Here is a 16,181-nt window from a genome sequence, read left to right as displayed (position 1 = left end):
ATACCCGGTTTCTCCACAGTCCCTTTGGCCCCCGGGTGTTTCAGGATGGGGCTGTTGGAAGGGGTCACGCTCAGCCGGCCACGGGTGGGCAGGGAGGCCATGCTGGGCCAGAAGAGCTCAGTGCTCTTGTCGGTCTGGGTGCTGCTGTCCTTGCTGCCTGTCTTCGCGTGGGCACTGCTGGCCAGGGCGGGGGAGGCGTGTTCATGGTGGTCCTTCCCTAGCAGCAACCCTGAGGACACAAGGATGGCTATGTTAATGCCAGTCTCGAAAGAAACACAAACAAAAATTTCATTTCCTTCTCGACTGAGGACAGCTTCATTCACTGACTCACTTACCGCGTCCTTTATAAGCACTTATCATAAGCCTGATAAGAGGACAAGCACTGAGGGACTTAAAAAAAAAAAGGAAAGGAAAGAAAGACCTAGCCCCCTCTCTAAAACTCCCTGGGTTTTTTTGTTTGTTTGTTTTGGAAGAGTAGTTCTTAAGTAAGCTGGTAATGATGAATTATGATGAACAGCAGGATAAAATCATGCCCAGGGTAGTAGAAGAGGCCTCACAGCCCGTGTCAAAGGGAGGGGGCATTCCTGCCAGGCTTTCTGGAGACGAGGCTATCCGATGGCCCGGGGAAGGCTAGCCTTGAGCAGCACGTGTGTGCCGAGGAAACATGGAAGGCTTCCTGGATCTGAGACATGGAGCCCAGGGGCCTTGAGGGCAGCCCAGAAGACTGCCCCACTCTCGGTCATGGAGGGTCTCCCACAGACCTGGGTTCACAAACGAACACCCTTCACGGTCAGGGCAACACCGAGTTGTGCTCGTTATTCCCCAAAGCAGATCCCTTGCAGCGGCGAGCCAAGGCCCCCAGGAAGCAGGGAGCCAGCTGGCCTTCTGGACAGGGTCATTGAGCCCTGCTCCTCCTCCCTGCTGCCCCAGGCGGGCATTGGGGTGGAAAGGGGATGTGCTGGCCAGGAAAAAAACATTTGTATTTCTGAACAGTGACACAGGGCATGCATGCTGGAAAGCGCCAGCATCCCAGAACACTAGCCCCCAGAAAAGGTGGTAGTAAGCACAATCGAGTATCTGTTCGCTTAACAAGCCAGCCATCCATAGAGGATCCTGGCCAGGGTGATTTCAAGGTGCCCATTCACAAGCAGGGCCATCACGTGTAACTGTGCATCCATGTCTTGGACACACTGTTCAAGTGCCGTGTGACTTCGTGGGTGGGGCCTGGGCTCCGCTTCTCTAAGGAGCTCCCAGGTGATCTGGGGATCCTCCCACTGCACTGCAAGGAACAAGGGTCTCTGGCGACGTGCTTCTCACACACCAGCTCACTTTCTACTCTACAATGCTCCTCTGACACAGGTCCTGTCCTTATCTTCTGTTTTACAGTAAAGGTAATGAGAATGCAGAGAAATGAACCTCTCACAGCTAAGAAGTCAAAGAAACGGGATTCAGATGCGTCTGTGCCCGATGCCAAGTCCAGCCCGTGCTCCTGGATCCCTGCACCCTGCCTGTCGAACCTCCACAGCCTGACAAGGATGCTCTGGTGGAATGAGGTCACCAGCCAGTCAGCCCGCCGGGGAGCCCCAGGCCATCCAGGACATATACACGGTCACCCCACTCCACTACAAGAGGCAGTGGAAACAGTTTGGGAACTGCGAATGTGTCCCTCCGCTCAGCCCCTCAGGGAGTCCCCTTTGGTTTTTTGTGACGCGTGGACAGTCACAACCATGAGGAGGAACACCAGCGCAGAGAACACAGCAACCCTTCCTGCAGACAGGTCCTGGGTCTCCCGGGCCTGCTTCAGACATGCCAAATGCTAGTGGGGACAGACCCAGACAGCGGTGGCACGCCTGCCTGGCTGGAGTCACACACTGCCTGCAGCAGGGAGTGACCCATCATGGCCCAGCACACTTCCCACTCCTCTACCAGACGGGCCTGAGCACTAGCCCCCGGGCTCTCTAACCAGGGGAGTGAGCTACGGGCCCTTGGGAGGGTCTCTGATGATCCCAGCCGCCATCCGTACACGTCCTCTTCGAAGTGCATTCCCTTGGTGGGCAGGCACTGCTGAAGGGACCTGCAAAGGGACGGCAAAAAGAGACTCTGGCCACGTGCCTTTGATACCCCAACTCTGGCCGGTCCACTCTGGAAGCCCTTCTCCCCTTCGGCACAAAGCAGCCAGGCTCCTCTGGGGTTCCGTGTGGAGGAAGACTGGCTCTCGGATCCACAGATAAACAAAACACACTCTGACCCAGGGAAAGGCATCAAAGAAGGGCCAGAGCCTGGGAGCCGCTGGAGCTCAGGGGAAAAGCGAGCAAGACGGGTGTGCGGGCGCGCTGCCTGCTTCCGCTCCAGCCTCGGGCAGCCCCCTCGGCAGGGCTGGCCGCACGCAGCAAACCCACCGAGGCTGAGGAAGACCCCGTCGGCAGAGTTCGCCTCACATTCTGCCTCTGCGACCACCACCCAACAAAAACGACCACCCACACCCACCACCCCTTGTGCTTGACAGCACTGCTTCCAAAGCACTTTCTCCCCGTTCTCTCGTTTCGCCCTCAGCTCAGCCACACGGCAGAAAGCAGGACCTTGCTTTTCCAGACACGGATGCGGAAGTGGAGCCAAGTTCAGAGGCCTGACCTCTCTGGGCTTTTCCCATTTTCTGCTGTGAGGGTTACTTCAACTTTCAGCAATAATGACGATGACTGTGATGTGACTCAACCCAAGGCCGGTAGCTACTCTTGTAGTCTAGCTTTGCTTCCATATATCTCGTCTAATTTCCACAACTAAAGCATGACTGATTATCCTCCCCGTCCACAGATGGATCCATAGACCCGGAGACACTCAGTGACATTTCTGCATCTCATGAATGGCAGAGCCAGGGACCGCCAAAGGGTCAGAACCCTTTCCACCAGGGTTTCCAACCGGGTGGGCTCGCCTCTCCACATCCGTGAAGCTGTTGCTTTTCAGATCCTGGCCCGAAGGAGGCACGGGGCTCACCTATGCTCCCTTTCCAGGTCTTCTCCTCCTTCTTCTCCTCGGCCAGCTGGCTGCTGGTAAGCGAGGTCTGGCGGGAGTGGGTCCCAGTGGCCGCAGCAATGGACGGGACGGAGCGGGCGGGACGCAGGCTTGAGGAGTCTGTCTTCCCAGCGTCTTTACGGGACCGCTGCTGAAGGACCTTAATCATGGCATCCTTCTCTATGATTTTGGCATGGAGATTCTTAATACTATGTAACAAGACAAAACCAAACGGCCATAAACAGAAGCTATTTGGCTAGAAAAACCTGAACCATTTCTCTTGGGCTGCCCCAGGGACTTGAATTATAATAGAGAGGAAGAGTTAAGTGCAGCGTGAGTCCTCAAACATTTACAATCTGCAAATTATACAAAACAGAACTTCTGTAGCAGATCAGAAGGGCACACCTTCTCTGGCCTCTCCTGGGACCCCAAGGACATACGTGCAGAATGGCTGCGGCCTCCCGGCAGGGACCTCCTGGACTACGGTGCGCTCATGGACCAACTCAGAGGATCTTGGGTCCCTGGGGATGGGGGCCGGAGGGGCAGTCAGGAAACTCAACCACTCTGAAGCCTCACACAGGGCTGGCTTTCCACAAAGGTCAATGCCCCCATTTTCTGAGAACAGAGAAATACAAGACAGACGGGTTTCCTGGGAAAAGAGGTTTTCATCCCCCTGATGGCCCAAAATGAGAATCAGAAAGCACTTGGGTTTCCTTCCTGTCTTGGGGGTCTGTGGCTGAGCCCATCGGCTGTTCAGAGCAGGGAGGGACTGGTGGGCCCCATGGGGGACTTGAGGAGAGTGGCCATGAGCACATGGTGGTCCCTTACGTGTACTCCATGTCCTGACACCTCCTGGTGGCCTGTGCCACCTCCTCTTCGTCCTGCCAGATGTGGGCCTCGAGCGAGCTCTCGCCGTAGCTGCCATTCCTCGAGTGGTTGATGATCGTGGTGTCCCTGGGAACACAGGACACACAGACAATGACGCGTGTTCTCCTGTGGAGGTATTTGAGGGCACCACAAGACAATATCCCTTCAACCCCTCTCCCTCTCCGAAATCCTGGCCAGCTCTCCTCCTAGACTTGACAGAATGAAGACAGTGTCTGGGGAAAACAAAATAAAATCCAAAGATCAAAATTCCCTGCCCCTCCTGTGGGACCCCTACTGTACCCCCTACGACAGAGGGAAACTGTTGTCATTCTACTTGTGTCTTCATGTTTGTCCTCCATACTTATCCTTTCTTTCTCAATCAGAGTCAAAGTTCTATTTCGATTTCTTACCCACCTAGCAGCAATTTCAGTATTTTACAGTAAAATGGAGACTCGGCAAATACTCGGAAATACACACTGGGCCTCTCGGACAGGGAGGCTCTGCCTAAATCTTCCCTCGCGCCAGCAGGCTAGCTCACTGCCAGCTTCATGAGCCCCTGTGTGACAGCCATGCCGGGTGGCGGGGCAGAGAGATGGAGACACACACCTGTCCCTGCAAAGTCCAGTCAAGGAGCTGAAGTGGAGGGAGTGGCAGACATAGTGCAGGCTGGCTGGAAGCAGGTATCTGGTCGAAGCTAACTATTCCTCTGCTGCTTTAGATAATTTAATCACTCCTAGTTAATGATGACTGGTAAAAAGAAGGTAACGGTGCCATCTAAGTGATCTAGGTGTATCTCAAATTCCAAGGTGCCCTAGTGTCTCGGACCAGTGAATGCCAAATTGATAAACGGTCTAGCCAAAGATCTCACATCTCTTGAACTTCATATTCCAGTGCTGCAATCGTATTTAAAATCTTAATAGTGTTTTTCTAGAACACTCAAGAATAGCAAAGAGAACTCCTTCTTTCATCTCTCTAATGACAGCTATCAACGAATGAGCTTTTCCTTTATGCCAGGGATAGGGTAAGACACGCTACACAGGGCCTCTCACACAGTCCTCACAGCAACCTGGGTAGTTGGCCTTATTATCCTCATTGTACCGATGAACAAACAGGCGAGGCGACTTTGTGAGAACACCCAGTTAGCGAAGGTGGGGCAGATTCAAATCCAGATATTTTGGTCCATGCCCTGAGCCATCATGCTGCACTGCTAGATCTTCCTGTGTCTTTTTAAGAAATACTTTATTTATTAATTTGAGAGAGCGAGAGAGAGCACGAGCAGGGGGAGGGGCAGAGGGAGATGCTGACTCCCCCTGAGCAGGGAGCCTGATGCAGGGCGTGACTGCAGCACCCTGGGATCATGACCTGAGCTGAAGGCAGGCACCACACTTCCTGTGTCTTTATGCAGAAGGCCTCAGCAAAAGGCATGAAGATAAAATAAACCAACAATGTGGGCGCATGTGAGAGTGTATTTGTGTGAAATGTAGCTGAAAATAAAGCACAGGGCCAACTAACATAGAAAAGAAGCAAAAGCTTTAAACACACAGACAGCCAAAAGAGTGCTTTGGAAGAGGTGGTGGTGGTTTTTGCTGTATTGTTGCGTAGGCAGAATTTTGAGGGCAATTCTGCAGGTCATGAATTCACCCTACAGTGTACAAAAACCACCGCCAAGAAATCAGTGGCTGGAGAAAACACTGTCAACCAACTAACTTTTGGAAAAATCACACAAGGCCAGACACCAATTAAAAAATTCATGTTTATGCTGCCATGTAAGGATAGCAGGAAGAATTAGATCAAAACATCTCAGAAGGTAAAATCACACAAGACGCTCTCAAAAACATTAACTACATTGCATTGGGATCTGTAAAAAGGTTCAAAACCATAAAAAAGGCCCAACCCCTCAAAATTCTGATCAACGGTGCCAAAAGGCACCAAGATGGTGGAAGCGTTCGGTAGACAAAAATCTTTCCTTTAGAAATCACTGCTTATAAACATGAAGCATGCATCAGTGTGCATAAAGTTACAAACCGAATGGCTGGCCATTTTTACCAGTTCATACATGGCCATGGAGCATCTAGACAAGAGCTGAGAATTTTGCCCTTTCTCAAAAATTCTTCATTTCCCCCTTCTCCCTCTCTATCGAAAGAAAAGCAGTGCAAGATTACAGAGGTTTTCTTTGAAAATTAAAGTTGGAGATCGGACTGACCCCCTGACCTCATCTCATGGACTGTCCCCCAGACGGTGGGAAGGCGTGGTCAGGAAGGGGAAGGGAGTTCCCACAGAATTATTAGATGCCCGATAAACACATGCGGAAACAAAGAAGGGGGGCCAGGCGCATCGGTGGAAGGGCCTTGATCTACCTGTGCATCTGGGACTCCAAACGGGGTAGAGGAGAGCTGCAGGGCTGGGGAAATCCCACAGGACTCCCGTTCTTTGTGGGTAACAGAGCAGTGCGCCTTGCCTGGAGGAGGACGAGCAAGGCGGGGCCTAGCCCAGGCGAGTGGCCGAAAGTGGGCTCTGTCCGGTGCCCACCACAGGTGTCTCACGCCTCAGACCCTTCATTCCCCGACTTCTGGTCTGACATCCCAGTCCCGTTTGTCCTCTCGGGGCCCAGGATCCAAATCACACACCTAACCTCATAAAGCACGGGGTGTGGAGATGGCCACGACACACAAAGGACCCCATGTCCATTTCCAAGGTAACACATTTACGCTGCTGCCGGGGCTCTACTGTCCTCAGCCAGTGGGCTATGGTGGTTCTCTGCCCTAACCAGCCAAGAATTACCATTTCTGTTTCAGAAATCAGGTGATTTTTTGAAGGAACTCAGGGACACTCAGAAAGGTTTATGTGTAATCACACGCCCACAGTCGGCAGCAGAGGAAGAAGCCTGGGGGGGGGTGGGGGTGGGGATGCCCTGCCTGCCTGTGTAGTGTTCCCTCCGCTAACAACCCCATGGAGCCAGCGACCCCCAGGGCCATCTCGGACAGCTGGGCGTTAGACCCAAAAGGGCGAGGAAGGCCAAAGGCCTCAGTAACTCCATGACCATCTGGGCTCTTCCTCGAGACAGAGGTGAGTTGTTGCCTCAGAGAACAGAAAGCTGAAAAGCAACACCTCGCAGCTCTGTGAAAATCCAGGCTTCACTGTTCTCACCCTGGGCAGGAGGACTGAACCGGAAGCCCCAGTTCCCTCCAGCTCTCCCGCCGTCACTCTGGGGCTCCGCCACGCGACACAACTCTCCAGGGTCCGTGCCCGCTCCCAGGCCTCGCTCAGAGGGGCTACTGCGGGCTGTCTGCCCTCACGCAGACATTTGTAGCCAAACACTAGGAACTGACCCCTGGTGGTCATTCTCCACATGAGTCCGCAGGGTCTCTCCAGGTGTGAGCACGCTGCGGTGCCCAGCGGACACACCTGTGCCCACATGGGTTGGCTCTTGCTCCAAGTTCCTGAGGGGAACCCCTGGAGGTACCATTGCTGGGGGTTCCTCTCTACCTGAGTAATGAATGTCAGAGCCCACGAGACCTTACAGAGTACCCCCACGCCCTCCACCCCAACAGGCCTATAACATGGCCCCTAAAACGTGGCACCGATGGGGTGCATCCCGATGGGGCTGCATCCCGTGTTAACTCCTCACCTGGTTTGGGTCCCACCCTCCCAAAGAGCTCAACAGTCCCCAGTAAGCCCAATTTTGGGGACATTCCTCTGAGATTTGAGGGTCTCCCCCACTGGAACTGACCCTAAACTGTGATAAATTACAAACAACTGAATGAAATGCCCATGGAATCTATGAGCCCACAGCCGACGGAGGGGGCAGGGAGGCCGTGGGAGCCCTGATGGTGGGACGCACGGCCCTCAAGTCGGGGCGTGGGGGGGACAAGACCGTACGCAGGTAATCCCCAGCAGTCGGGGAAGAGCACCCCCTCATTCAGACAAGAGGATGCTTTACCAGCATTCCTTTGTCAATTATCAAGCATTCGGAGCTTATTTTTATTTTTAAAAGATTCTATTTATCGGAGAGAAAGATTGTGAGAGAGAGATCATGAGCAGGGGGAGGGGCAGAGGGAGAAGCAGACTCCCACTGAGCAGACAGCCCAAAGTGGGACTCGATCCCAGGACCCCGGGATCATGACCGGAGCCGAAGGCAGACACTCAACCAACTGAGTCCCCCAGGCGCCCCTAAGCTCATTTTCAAAGGGGAGGATGAGGCTGTGTGGAGTCTACAGAAAGGAAGCAAAGCAGCAGAGGGAATAACTGACAACAGCAACAATTTCAAAGCAAAAGAAACCAGGCTTCGGGGCACACTGGACTCCAGGGAACATGTGGCCCCAGAGCTCCTGGCGAGTGTGACTGGGCATCCACCAGCACACCTCACAGAGCCTCGCTTCTTCGCCTGCACGATGAAGCTACTAACAGTTCCTGTTGGGCCCCTGGGGAAGGTGGGACCTGACCCAGGTTGAGGGTCGGAGGCGGCCCCATCGTCCAGTCAGGCCCATGTTTAACGAGGACTAAAACTCATCCGGCCCATGACACACATGTGTGGGCAAGAGAGCATGGCACCCATCCCGCGGACCCCGCAGCTCCCCTCCCGCTGCGTCAGACGCACCGCGGGCTGACCTCACCTCTCAGCTGCCGCAGTGGCTGCGGCGTTCATGGCGAAGTGTCGGATGGTACTCTCCTCCAGGTACTTCTGCTCCCATTTGGTCATGTCAGCCTCCAGGGCCAGGATGCGCTCCTCCTTCTCCCTCACGAGTTCCATGAGGGCTGGGGCATTATACTCAGGCATGCCGGGCGGCTGGCCATTTCCATGTTTCTGAGAAGCAAGATAAATAATGCAACTTGAGGCAGGAATGGGGCAGACCATGTACATGGGGTGTGCGGACCCCACAGCACAGTCCCTCTCTGTCCTCATGCTCTCGCTCCCTCTCCTACGGGGATGATGCCGACCCTGCAGATCCTACCGCCAGGGACGATCACCGTCCAAATTCCTCCACCCCGAATCCTCATGCACCTTATCCTGATGTTAGAGGGGAGACAACGCAGCTTCTGGGAGGTGGAATGAACTGTCCAGTTCCTCTTAGCTACTCAGTGGTAGCTCACAGAGGACAGACTGTCTGTTCCACTGAGGGCCCCAGAAGCAAATTAGCTACTACCTATGAAAGCCTTTTATCAACCTTAAAGGGCTAACCAAAATAAAGTGCTACCAGAAATCTGTGAATGCAAGTCAAGCTCATTTTTCAGCCCTTTCTTTCCATCTGGGTCTGGAAGATAGGAAACAAAGCAATTATGTTATTTGGACTGCTCACAAGTAAGGATATGGACGTTTTGGATTTCTTCCCTTTGAACACAGGTCTATTATCTCCTCTAAATAGCATGACATGCATGTTTTGAGGTTCTGCCTTTAGAAGAGAATGATTTCCCCCCATTACTCCATGTCCTGGGACACACACTGCCCTCAAGTTTTCCAGCGACCATGAACTGTAAACGCAGAGCTGGGTGCAAGGTGTGGGGCACCTGAATGCTTTACCCGGAACCACATCCATTAACTGGAACAACAGCTCGGTACATGAGCTGCACTCACAGACTCTGATCCTACCAGACAGACGAGAGCAAATGGGCCCAGGGGCTTTCTCTAGCCTGTAGGTTTCTGTTCCATTTTTTAAAGCTTTAATTACAGCTATTCTAGAGTCTGGTCCAGTACCAAACATTTAAGCAAGAATAGAGCAGAAAGCACATAACTGTGCTCATCAACCTGTACAGAAACCCACTGACTCCATCTGGCCAGGCACTGACCTCAGGCAGCGGGACAAATGAACCAGTCCATTGAGATGAGAAGCTCCCCTGCTGTTAGGAAGTTTCCAAGAAAAAGACCCCGTGGACTGGCTAGGTTGCCATCTGTGCCCGTCATCTTCTGTGTCACTCCCATGTGATGTCATGTCAGCTGGCTGATTTCTGCAAAATCCTCTCAGCCTCACATGAGATCATGGCATCCCTCCACAGGGTCCCTGATTCAGGTCATTAAGAGTTACTCAAATAAAAGCATGAGTTTCAGGATTCAAGAACACAAAGAGAGCATGGTCTAATGGATAAGGATGCTGGCCGGAGAAACAGGTTGAGGGGGCAGGCAGGCCAGCTTCTGCTGCCCACTCAGCTCGTCCACAAGTATTTACTCACCATGTGCCTGCTGCTAGCATTACCACAGTGAACAGTACAGACTCAATCTCCTGTCCTTCATGTTTTCACTGAGGATGGATGTCCTAATCTGCTAATGACCTTGGGCTGGTCTCTCAACTGCCCTGTGCCTCATCTTCCTCTTTGAGAATGTTCCCCTCTCTTCTCTCTTCTCTCTTCTCCCTTACAGGACTACTGTAAGATGTGAAAATTATCTTGAGCTCTTTGTAAGAAAGAGAAGACAGTGAATTCTTAAATGTGTTCGTTTCCCTTCCTCTTCCCTTCATCTCTAAGCTTCCAACAATGCTAAGTATGATTTCACTTCTGTGGTGGCGGGAGATCCCCTATAATAACAAGGGTAATGGAGTTGAGTCTGGTTTCACAGCTCTCAAAAGAGGAGATCCAAGGATAAGTCATCTGACTCTAGGGTGTGGGTTGGCACATTAACTGGGAAAAGAATATTCTCTTTTGGTCTAAGTATTGAGATGTGCTCTTTTTGTCAGCCAAAGTCTCGTGAGTACCCCTCAGATGCCAGCGAGGTAGCAGGCACCAGAGAAGCCTACCTTGTAGATGGGAAGGTCAAGTTCTCGTTAACTGAGAAGAACTCAAAGGTGGGCCTTTAAATACCAGGGTGCACAGCACAGGCTAGATGGCTCAGAAGTCCAGAGACAGACTCACCCTTCCTATAAGCTCGCAACAAAGCCAAGATGGCAGGAGGCCGGGTGGGTTCCTTAATTTTCTGGGCAATCTCGCTAACACCTCCTTCTTCATCAAGTACACACACCCAGAGCAAAATGTGTGTGCCTGCCATGAGAAAGAGCTGAGCTGGCCCGAACAGACGCTTTCAAGTGTTTTCAAGTATTCCAACCACAACCACTATGTTCTATCCAGTGATAATTCTGTGGAGCCCTGCCTTGCATTTCCCTGGTTCCCAACTTAGAGCACACCCGTCAGCAGCTGCGCAGGGGGCTTTGCCCCCTGCACTGGCTGCTGACACACAAGCCCCAGGCTCTCTCGGGAGCCAGGCGCCTTCGACCAGTGTATTATGGAGTCTAAACCAGCTGCAGAGTTTTCCTCGCTGGGAAACACACGGACTCGGGCTCGGCTGCGGGACTCTAAGCTCATCAGAAGCTAGGTTACACTGACAGCTGTGACTGGCAGGAAGAAGGGACGGCAGAAGAACTAGGAGCTTATGGCCAATATTATGTCCTAGGGAGAGTCCTGAACTCCTTCCTCTCCTTTACCTGGAAAACTCACTGATGACCACGCCCGACCCGTCTCACCCTTCTACTAGCTCCCGCATGTAATCCCACTTCAGGACACCGTCAAGGACACCAAGAGCCTTCCGGCTGGCCCCCCGGACTTCCACAATCTCCCCTCCAGACCCTCCTGAGGCCATGAGATGGCTCTTTTTCTGATCCGCTGTATATTCCTCTCCAGCTTAGAAAGCTCCCGGTCATTGGCTCTCTGCTGACCACAGGAACAAGCACAGTCTCTCAACTTGACCCGATGCCTTCCACCAGCTGGCTTCTGCTGCCTCAGCACCACCTCACTACGCGTTCTCCCCCAGCTAGCCACTGCCAGCCACCCGAACGCGCCGCTCCGTACCTCTCTCCCCTATGCAAAATCCTCCACTACCTCTGATGTTCGTCCCCCAGAATGTCCAACAAACTCGTCTTTCAAAGTCCGACTCAAATGTCCTCCCCGGCTGCATTCCCCTGTGCCCAGCCCCGCGGGGGTCAGCACTTTCTCTCTTTTAAGGACTTTTGTCCCGGCAATGAGGGGACCCACCCCCTGGTTCCTCCATGGGCCACAATGTTCGTCTGCTGGGGACGGGAGCTCTCAGTCCCGTCTGATTCCACAATGCACAGTGTGCAACCTGAACCACAGCACGGTGCTGGAGGAATGGACGGCCCCGGCCTCACCTGCTGGGTCCTCAGCGCATCCAGCTCTCTCTCCAGCCAGGTCCGCAGTCTCCGCTCCATCTGCTCTCGCTTCTCACACGCAGACTGCAGCTGGCTCAGGGCCTGCTGGAGCTTCTCCACCTTCTCCACATAGGCTTGCTTCTCTCGTAACTGAGCAGAGGATAGTGAAGACGAGCAGAGAACTCAGACCGGCAGTTCTCAAAGCTGGGGTGGAGGTGGGTGTGCGGGGTCAGATTAGCTGGGGATCTTGTTTGAACTACAAGTGGATGCCTCTTACCTAATGCCATCACTCCGCTGTGCTGGGACAGAAAGGACTGACCCAAACGACACCAGTTACACCTAGAATGGATGGGACGCTTGGAATGAGAGACCCCTACCAGGGCACCTGCTTTCAGCCATGGGTCCAGCTCTAAGCTCCCTCCTTGGTGATTACTTAATCCTGACAACATTTACAGACATTGGAAATGAAGTTGGTAAAGAGTTTTTAAGGCCAGAAGGAAAAGCTTATTCTATAATGTTAAGTAAAAAACCCAAAATAAAAAATCACATACATGCTCACAGCTCTGCCTGCCTATCATCAAAAACGTGGGGAAAAAAGACTGGAATGGAAGACTTAAAAGCATCACCCATATTTATCTGTATGGCATAATAAGAATTTCTACTCTTCCTTATTCTCTTCTGAAGTTTTCAAATCTTCTATACTGTAAATTACTATCACGGAGAAATTGTAGGTATATGTACACATTTGTGATAAAGATAAAATTTCCTATTATAGATATGTGTGGAGTAACTTTCCTCTAAAGAGTTCTGAGCCCTTTATAGGGCAGTAGTGGACAGCCCCGGAGAGACAGAAAGGGCACGATGAACACCCCACCACCACCACCACAACTGAGGACACGGAAACTGAGGTAAAAGGGATTTATGGAAATATCACATCAGGCACGGATTTAGAATCACAATGCACAACATCAACTCTCACTCCCAGACTTTGTTTTCCTCCAGTTAGGAGCCTGGCTGGCGTCCATAAATCCCAGGCCCCTTTCTAACTTCCTGGGAATCAGCTTGTGCCAAACGTCTGGCCGAGGTGTTGACTCGATCTGGTCATGCATGAGAAGACACTAGATGGTAGCTCCTGTCTGCACCTGGGTGTGCTGAGGCTTTGCAGGTGATCCAGATCCTGAGCTCGGCCCTCGATCACACTGGCAGGCTGGAACATGCTAGTGATTGAAGAGCCTGCTGCCAACGGTGGCCTTTCACTTCGCAGGTGCTGTGCCTATATCCTAGCCACAACCACTGGAATAGGAAGGAGAGACCTCTGACCTTTGCGGGGGGGAGCAGCAGCGAACTCACAGCCTTCTCTAAGCCTGCTCTTGGCATCATTTTCCATCTGGCCCGTCCATTCACTGTGCTTCTGATGGCCAGATTCAGTTGGATAGATATCTGAGGACCTACTAACTGCAGGTTCTGTGCTACAAGCCAATTCAGCTGAGAAAACATTCTGTGAGTCCCCTTCATATACTGCTTGCCCTATCCTACACTGTCTGTCCAGTTTTCTGGGCATGTGACCGTTAGAACAGAAGGGCCATGAGATCTGTGCCTTTCGGTCCCTGCTGGGCCAAGGTCCACCGTGTGTCCCCAGTGCCTGCAACAGTACCCGGCATCCGGCAGGTACTCAAGAAATATTTGTTGAATGGAGAACTCTTACTTCTAAGAAACTCCAAGATCCTCGAAGGCATGGCTCTGTCTCATTCACTTTTGTCTCAGCTTTTGGTCTAGCAAGGAGTGTACTGGAATGGGGAGGACTAAGAATAATAGTTCACATCAGCCAATGTTTTTCAAGTTCCTCCATGCCCAGCATTGTGCTTTATATGCAACGGTCTCACTGAATCCTCTGGTGTCAGTAAAGGGACCGCTCCTGGGCCGTCTCCAGCTAAGAGAACTGAAGAGCTTACATGACTTGCTCAAGGTCACACACTGACATATTCCAGGGTCAGGATTCGAATTCACTGTAGTCTGGCCCTGGAGTCAGAGTAAGCACTTGGGATGAGCTCTCTGAACTGAATTAAGACCCCGCAAAAGAAACTTGAATAAGATCAGGGAGTGATACTGGAAGACCAACCAAAGAGAGATGCTGGAGAAGCTACACGCAATCAAAGATTTCTAGAACGACAAGAACATCCACAGTAGGGACTGTAAAAACAAAACAAAACAAAAACTGTCTTTAGGAAGCTCTCAATTAACTTGTACTTCATTAGAAATTAGATTTACAAGATTTTTAAAGTTGTAATTTTCCTTGGCTCCACACATGGAGATGGCGCTTGAGTAATTTCAGTTATAACCATAATGAAAAGTGCTGGCCTCCTGTCCTCAAAGCAGACCTTGTGTCCTTTAGGGATTAAGGTCGCTTTCTGTACCAAACGTACATCCTAGTTAATGGGTCCCACGGTGATAACCGGGAATCCTCTGGGGCTGTTGCTTGGGTCCTCACACTAGACTTAAAATGCAGTTCCTGTACTGGACCTGTGGGTTTAAAAGGCTTCTAGCAGAGAAGACCCTTGTTGACTTAGCAACATTCCCATTCAGCTGCTTGCACCATGACTGAATTTGCCGGGACCCCTGAGTTAGCCGGCGTCAGGAGAGGCCTTCTGAGGGAGCCACTTTTCATTTTCGACAACAGCTGGATGACAACACTGTCTGCTGCGCCCCAGCACCGAGGGCAGTACTTTGTGTGGATACCTCCCTTAGACCTCTTCCAGACTTCAAGTCTCCACTTTCGGCAGTGGCTCTGCGCAGCTCAGGCCCCGTGTCCTGGGGGGCTGGCTGCCGTGGGGGCCGGGGGTGCAGGCTCCTGTCCTCCCACCTAGGCCGCTCCTCCTTTCCTGCTGCTGTGTCTGCGGCCTCCACCCCCTAGCCTGACCCTCAGAAACAGTTGATTGACGTCCACCGTCGGGATTCACGGCAAAGTCTGCCTCACAAAATGCCATCTAAGGGATTGATTTCTTCAGAAACCACTAAATCCAGAATGCCTGAGAGGGATCACACTTTCCTGGGCTAGGGGATTGGTTGCCCAGCTGAGCCAACTTCTGGAAACTGGAGACTGGTTTGCTGAATGCCACACCAACTCTACCCTATTGGAAGACTTCTGCCTTTTTTAATGCAATCAAGAGCCCAAAGATGGAGCAAATAAACTATTTTAAAAAACAAAAACAAAAAATAAAAACTGTTAGTCTCTTTTCTCTACAGGCACCAGTGGTTTCCAGTCCTTCTATTTGTTTCCAGCCCTGGCCACTTGCCAACCAATGGTCTGCAGGCTGGAATTCGGGTGGAAAGTGAGCTCCTTCATGGCTGCAGTTCACCCTTGGCCTGGCTCTGGGCTGGATAAACTCTGCTGGTATTCACTTTGATTTGGGAGGCCTGATGCTTCCCTCCCTGCGACTCAAAGCCTTGGAGCTGGCTCCAGTGAGGGGTGCTGGTTGGGTAAAGGAAACGGAGGCCCTTTGGGCTCTGCCCCCAACCCCATCTCACCTCCTCCTCCAGCTTGATGACCCTGGCCTGGGCGTTGCTCAGAGCCTGGTCCAGGATCTCAATGTGTCTCCGGTGGTCCTCACTCGCGGTCCGCACTGCCGCTAACTCCATTTCCAACTTCTCCTTCTCCTTCAAGAATTCTTTGTCTAGAAGGGAGACAAGAACAAAACTACCTCTATTAGAAAGCACTCGCCCTCTGGGCTCACTGCCGGTCTACATCTGGCAAGGATTAGAAATAAAATGGCATGCAGAGAGCGGAGGGTTGAATTACTGCTTTTGCTCCCTCTTAATAGCGGTGATGTGTGAGGTAAGGATTTGCTCAAAAACCTCGGTAACTGTAGATACCTTACAGGTCACAGTTCCAGAGGCGAACGGGACACCCCATTTTCTCCATAACTCACTTCTGTACATTTGTTTTCACACTTCATATAAACCTTGTACCTAGGATGTCATTTTATGCTCCCAACCTCCCCTGCTTCCGGTTTCAGAACCCGTGATGAAAGGGCAGGCAGGACTAATAATACTAATATTCCCATTCACAGAAAACTAAACCAAGACTCTTTCCTGGGGCCAGACAGCAGAGGGGAGCTCCAACCCAGGCCTCCAATCCTGGGCTGAATCCTCTTCCCATATGACCTTGGCCCCCCCACATCTTTTCCTAGTTCTGCTCAAGAGTGGAAAGAGTATTACTTT

The 16,181-nt window shown here is 52.0% G+C and overlaps 1 protein-coding gene across 2 annotated transcripts in view; it reads right to left on the bottom strand.

Annotated features, from left to right (window-relative positions):
- AMOTL1 (angiomotin like 1) overlaps nucleotides 1-16,181 on the bottom strand; it is a 154,016-nt gene that overhangs the window by 6,351 nt on the left and 131,484 nt on the right. For both annotated transcript variants that reach the window (XM_080816054.1, XM_080816055.1), the window contains 6 exons: nucleotides 15,489-15,634; nucleotides 11,964-12,113; nucleotides 8,490-8,680; nucleotides 3,838-3,963; nucleotides 2,992-3,218; nucleotides 5-229 (listed from right to left, as the gene is read on the bottom strand). In XM_080816054.1, coding sequence (XP_080672180.1) covers nucleotides 5-229; nucleotides 2,992-3,218; nucleotides 3,838-3,963; nucleotides 8,490-8,680; nucleotides 11,964-12,113; nucleotides 15,489-15,634 — 1,065 coding nt within the window. The remainder of the gene's footprint in view (nucleotides 1-4; nucleotides 230-2,991; nucleotides 3,219-3,837; nucleotides 3,964-8,489; nucleotides 8,681-11,963; nucleotides 12,114-15,488; nucleotides 15,635-16,181) is intronic.

Source organism: Martes martes (genome assembly GCF_963455335.1).
Source record: "Martes martes genome assembly, chromosome: 10".
NCBI lineage: Eukaryota > Metazoa > Chordata > Mammalia > Carnivora > Mustelidae > Martes > Martes martes.
Note: the sequence above shows the minus strand (reverse complement) of the source record. Positions and strands in the feature narration are given on the sequence as shown.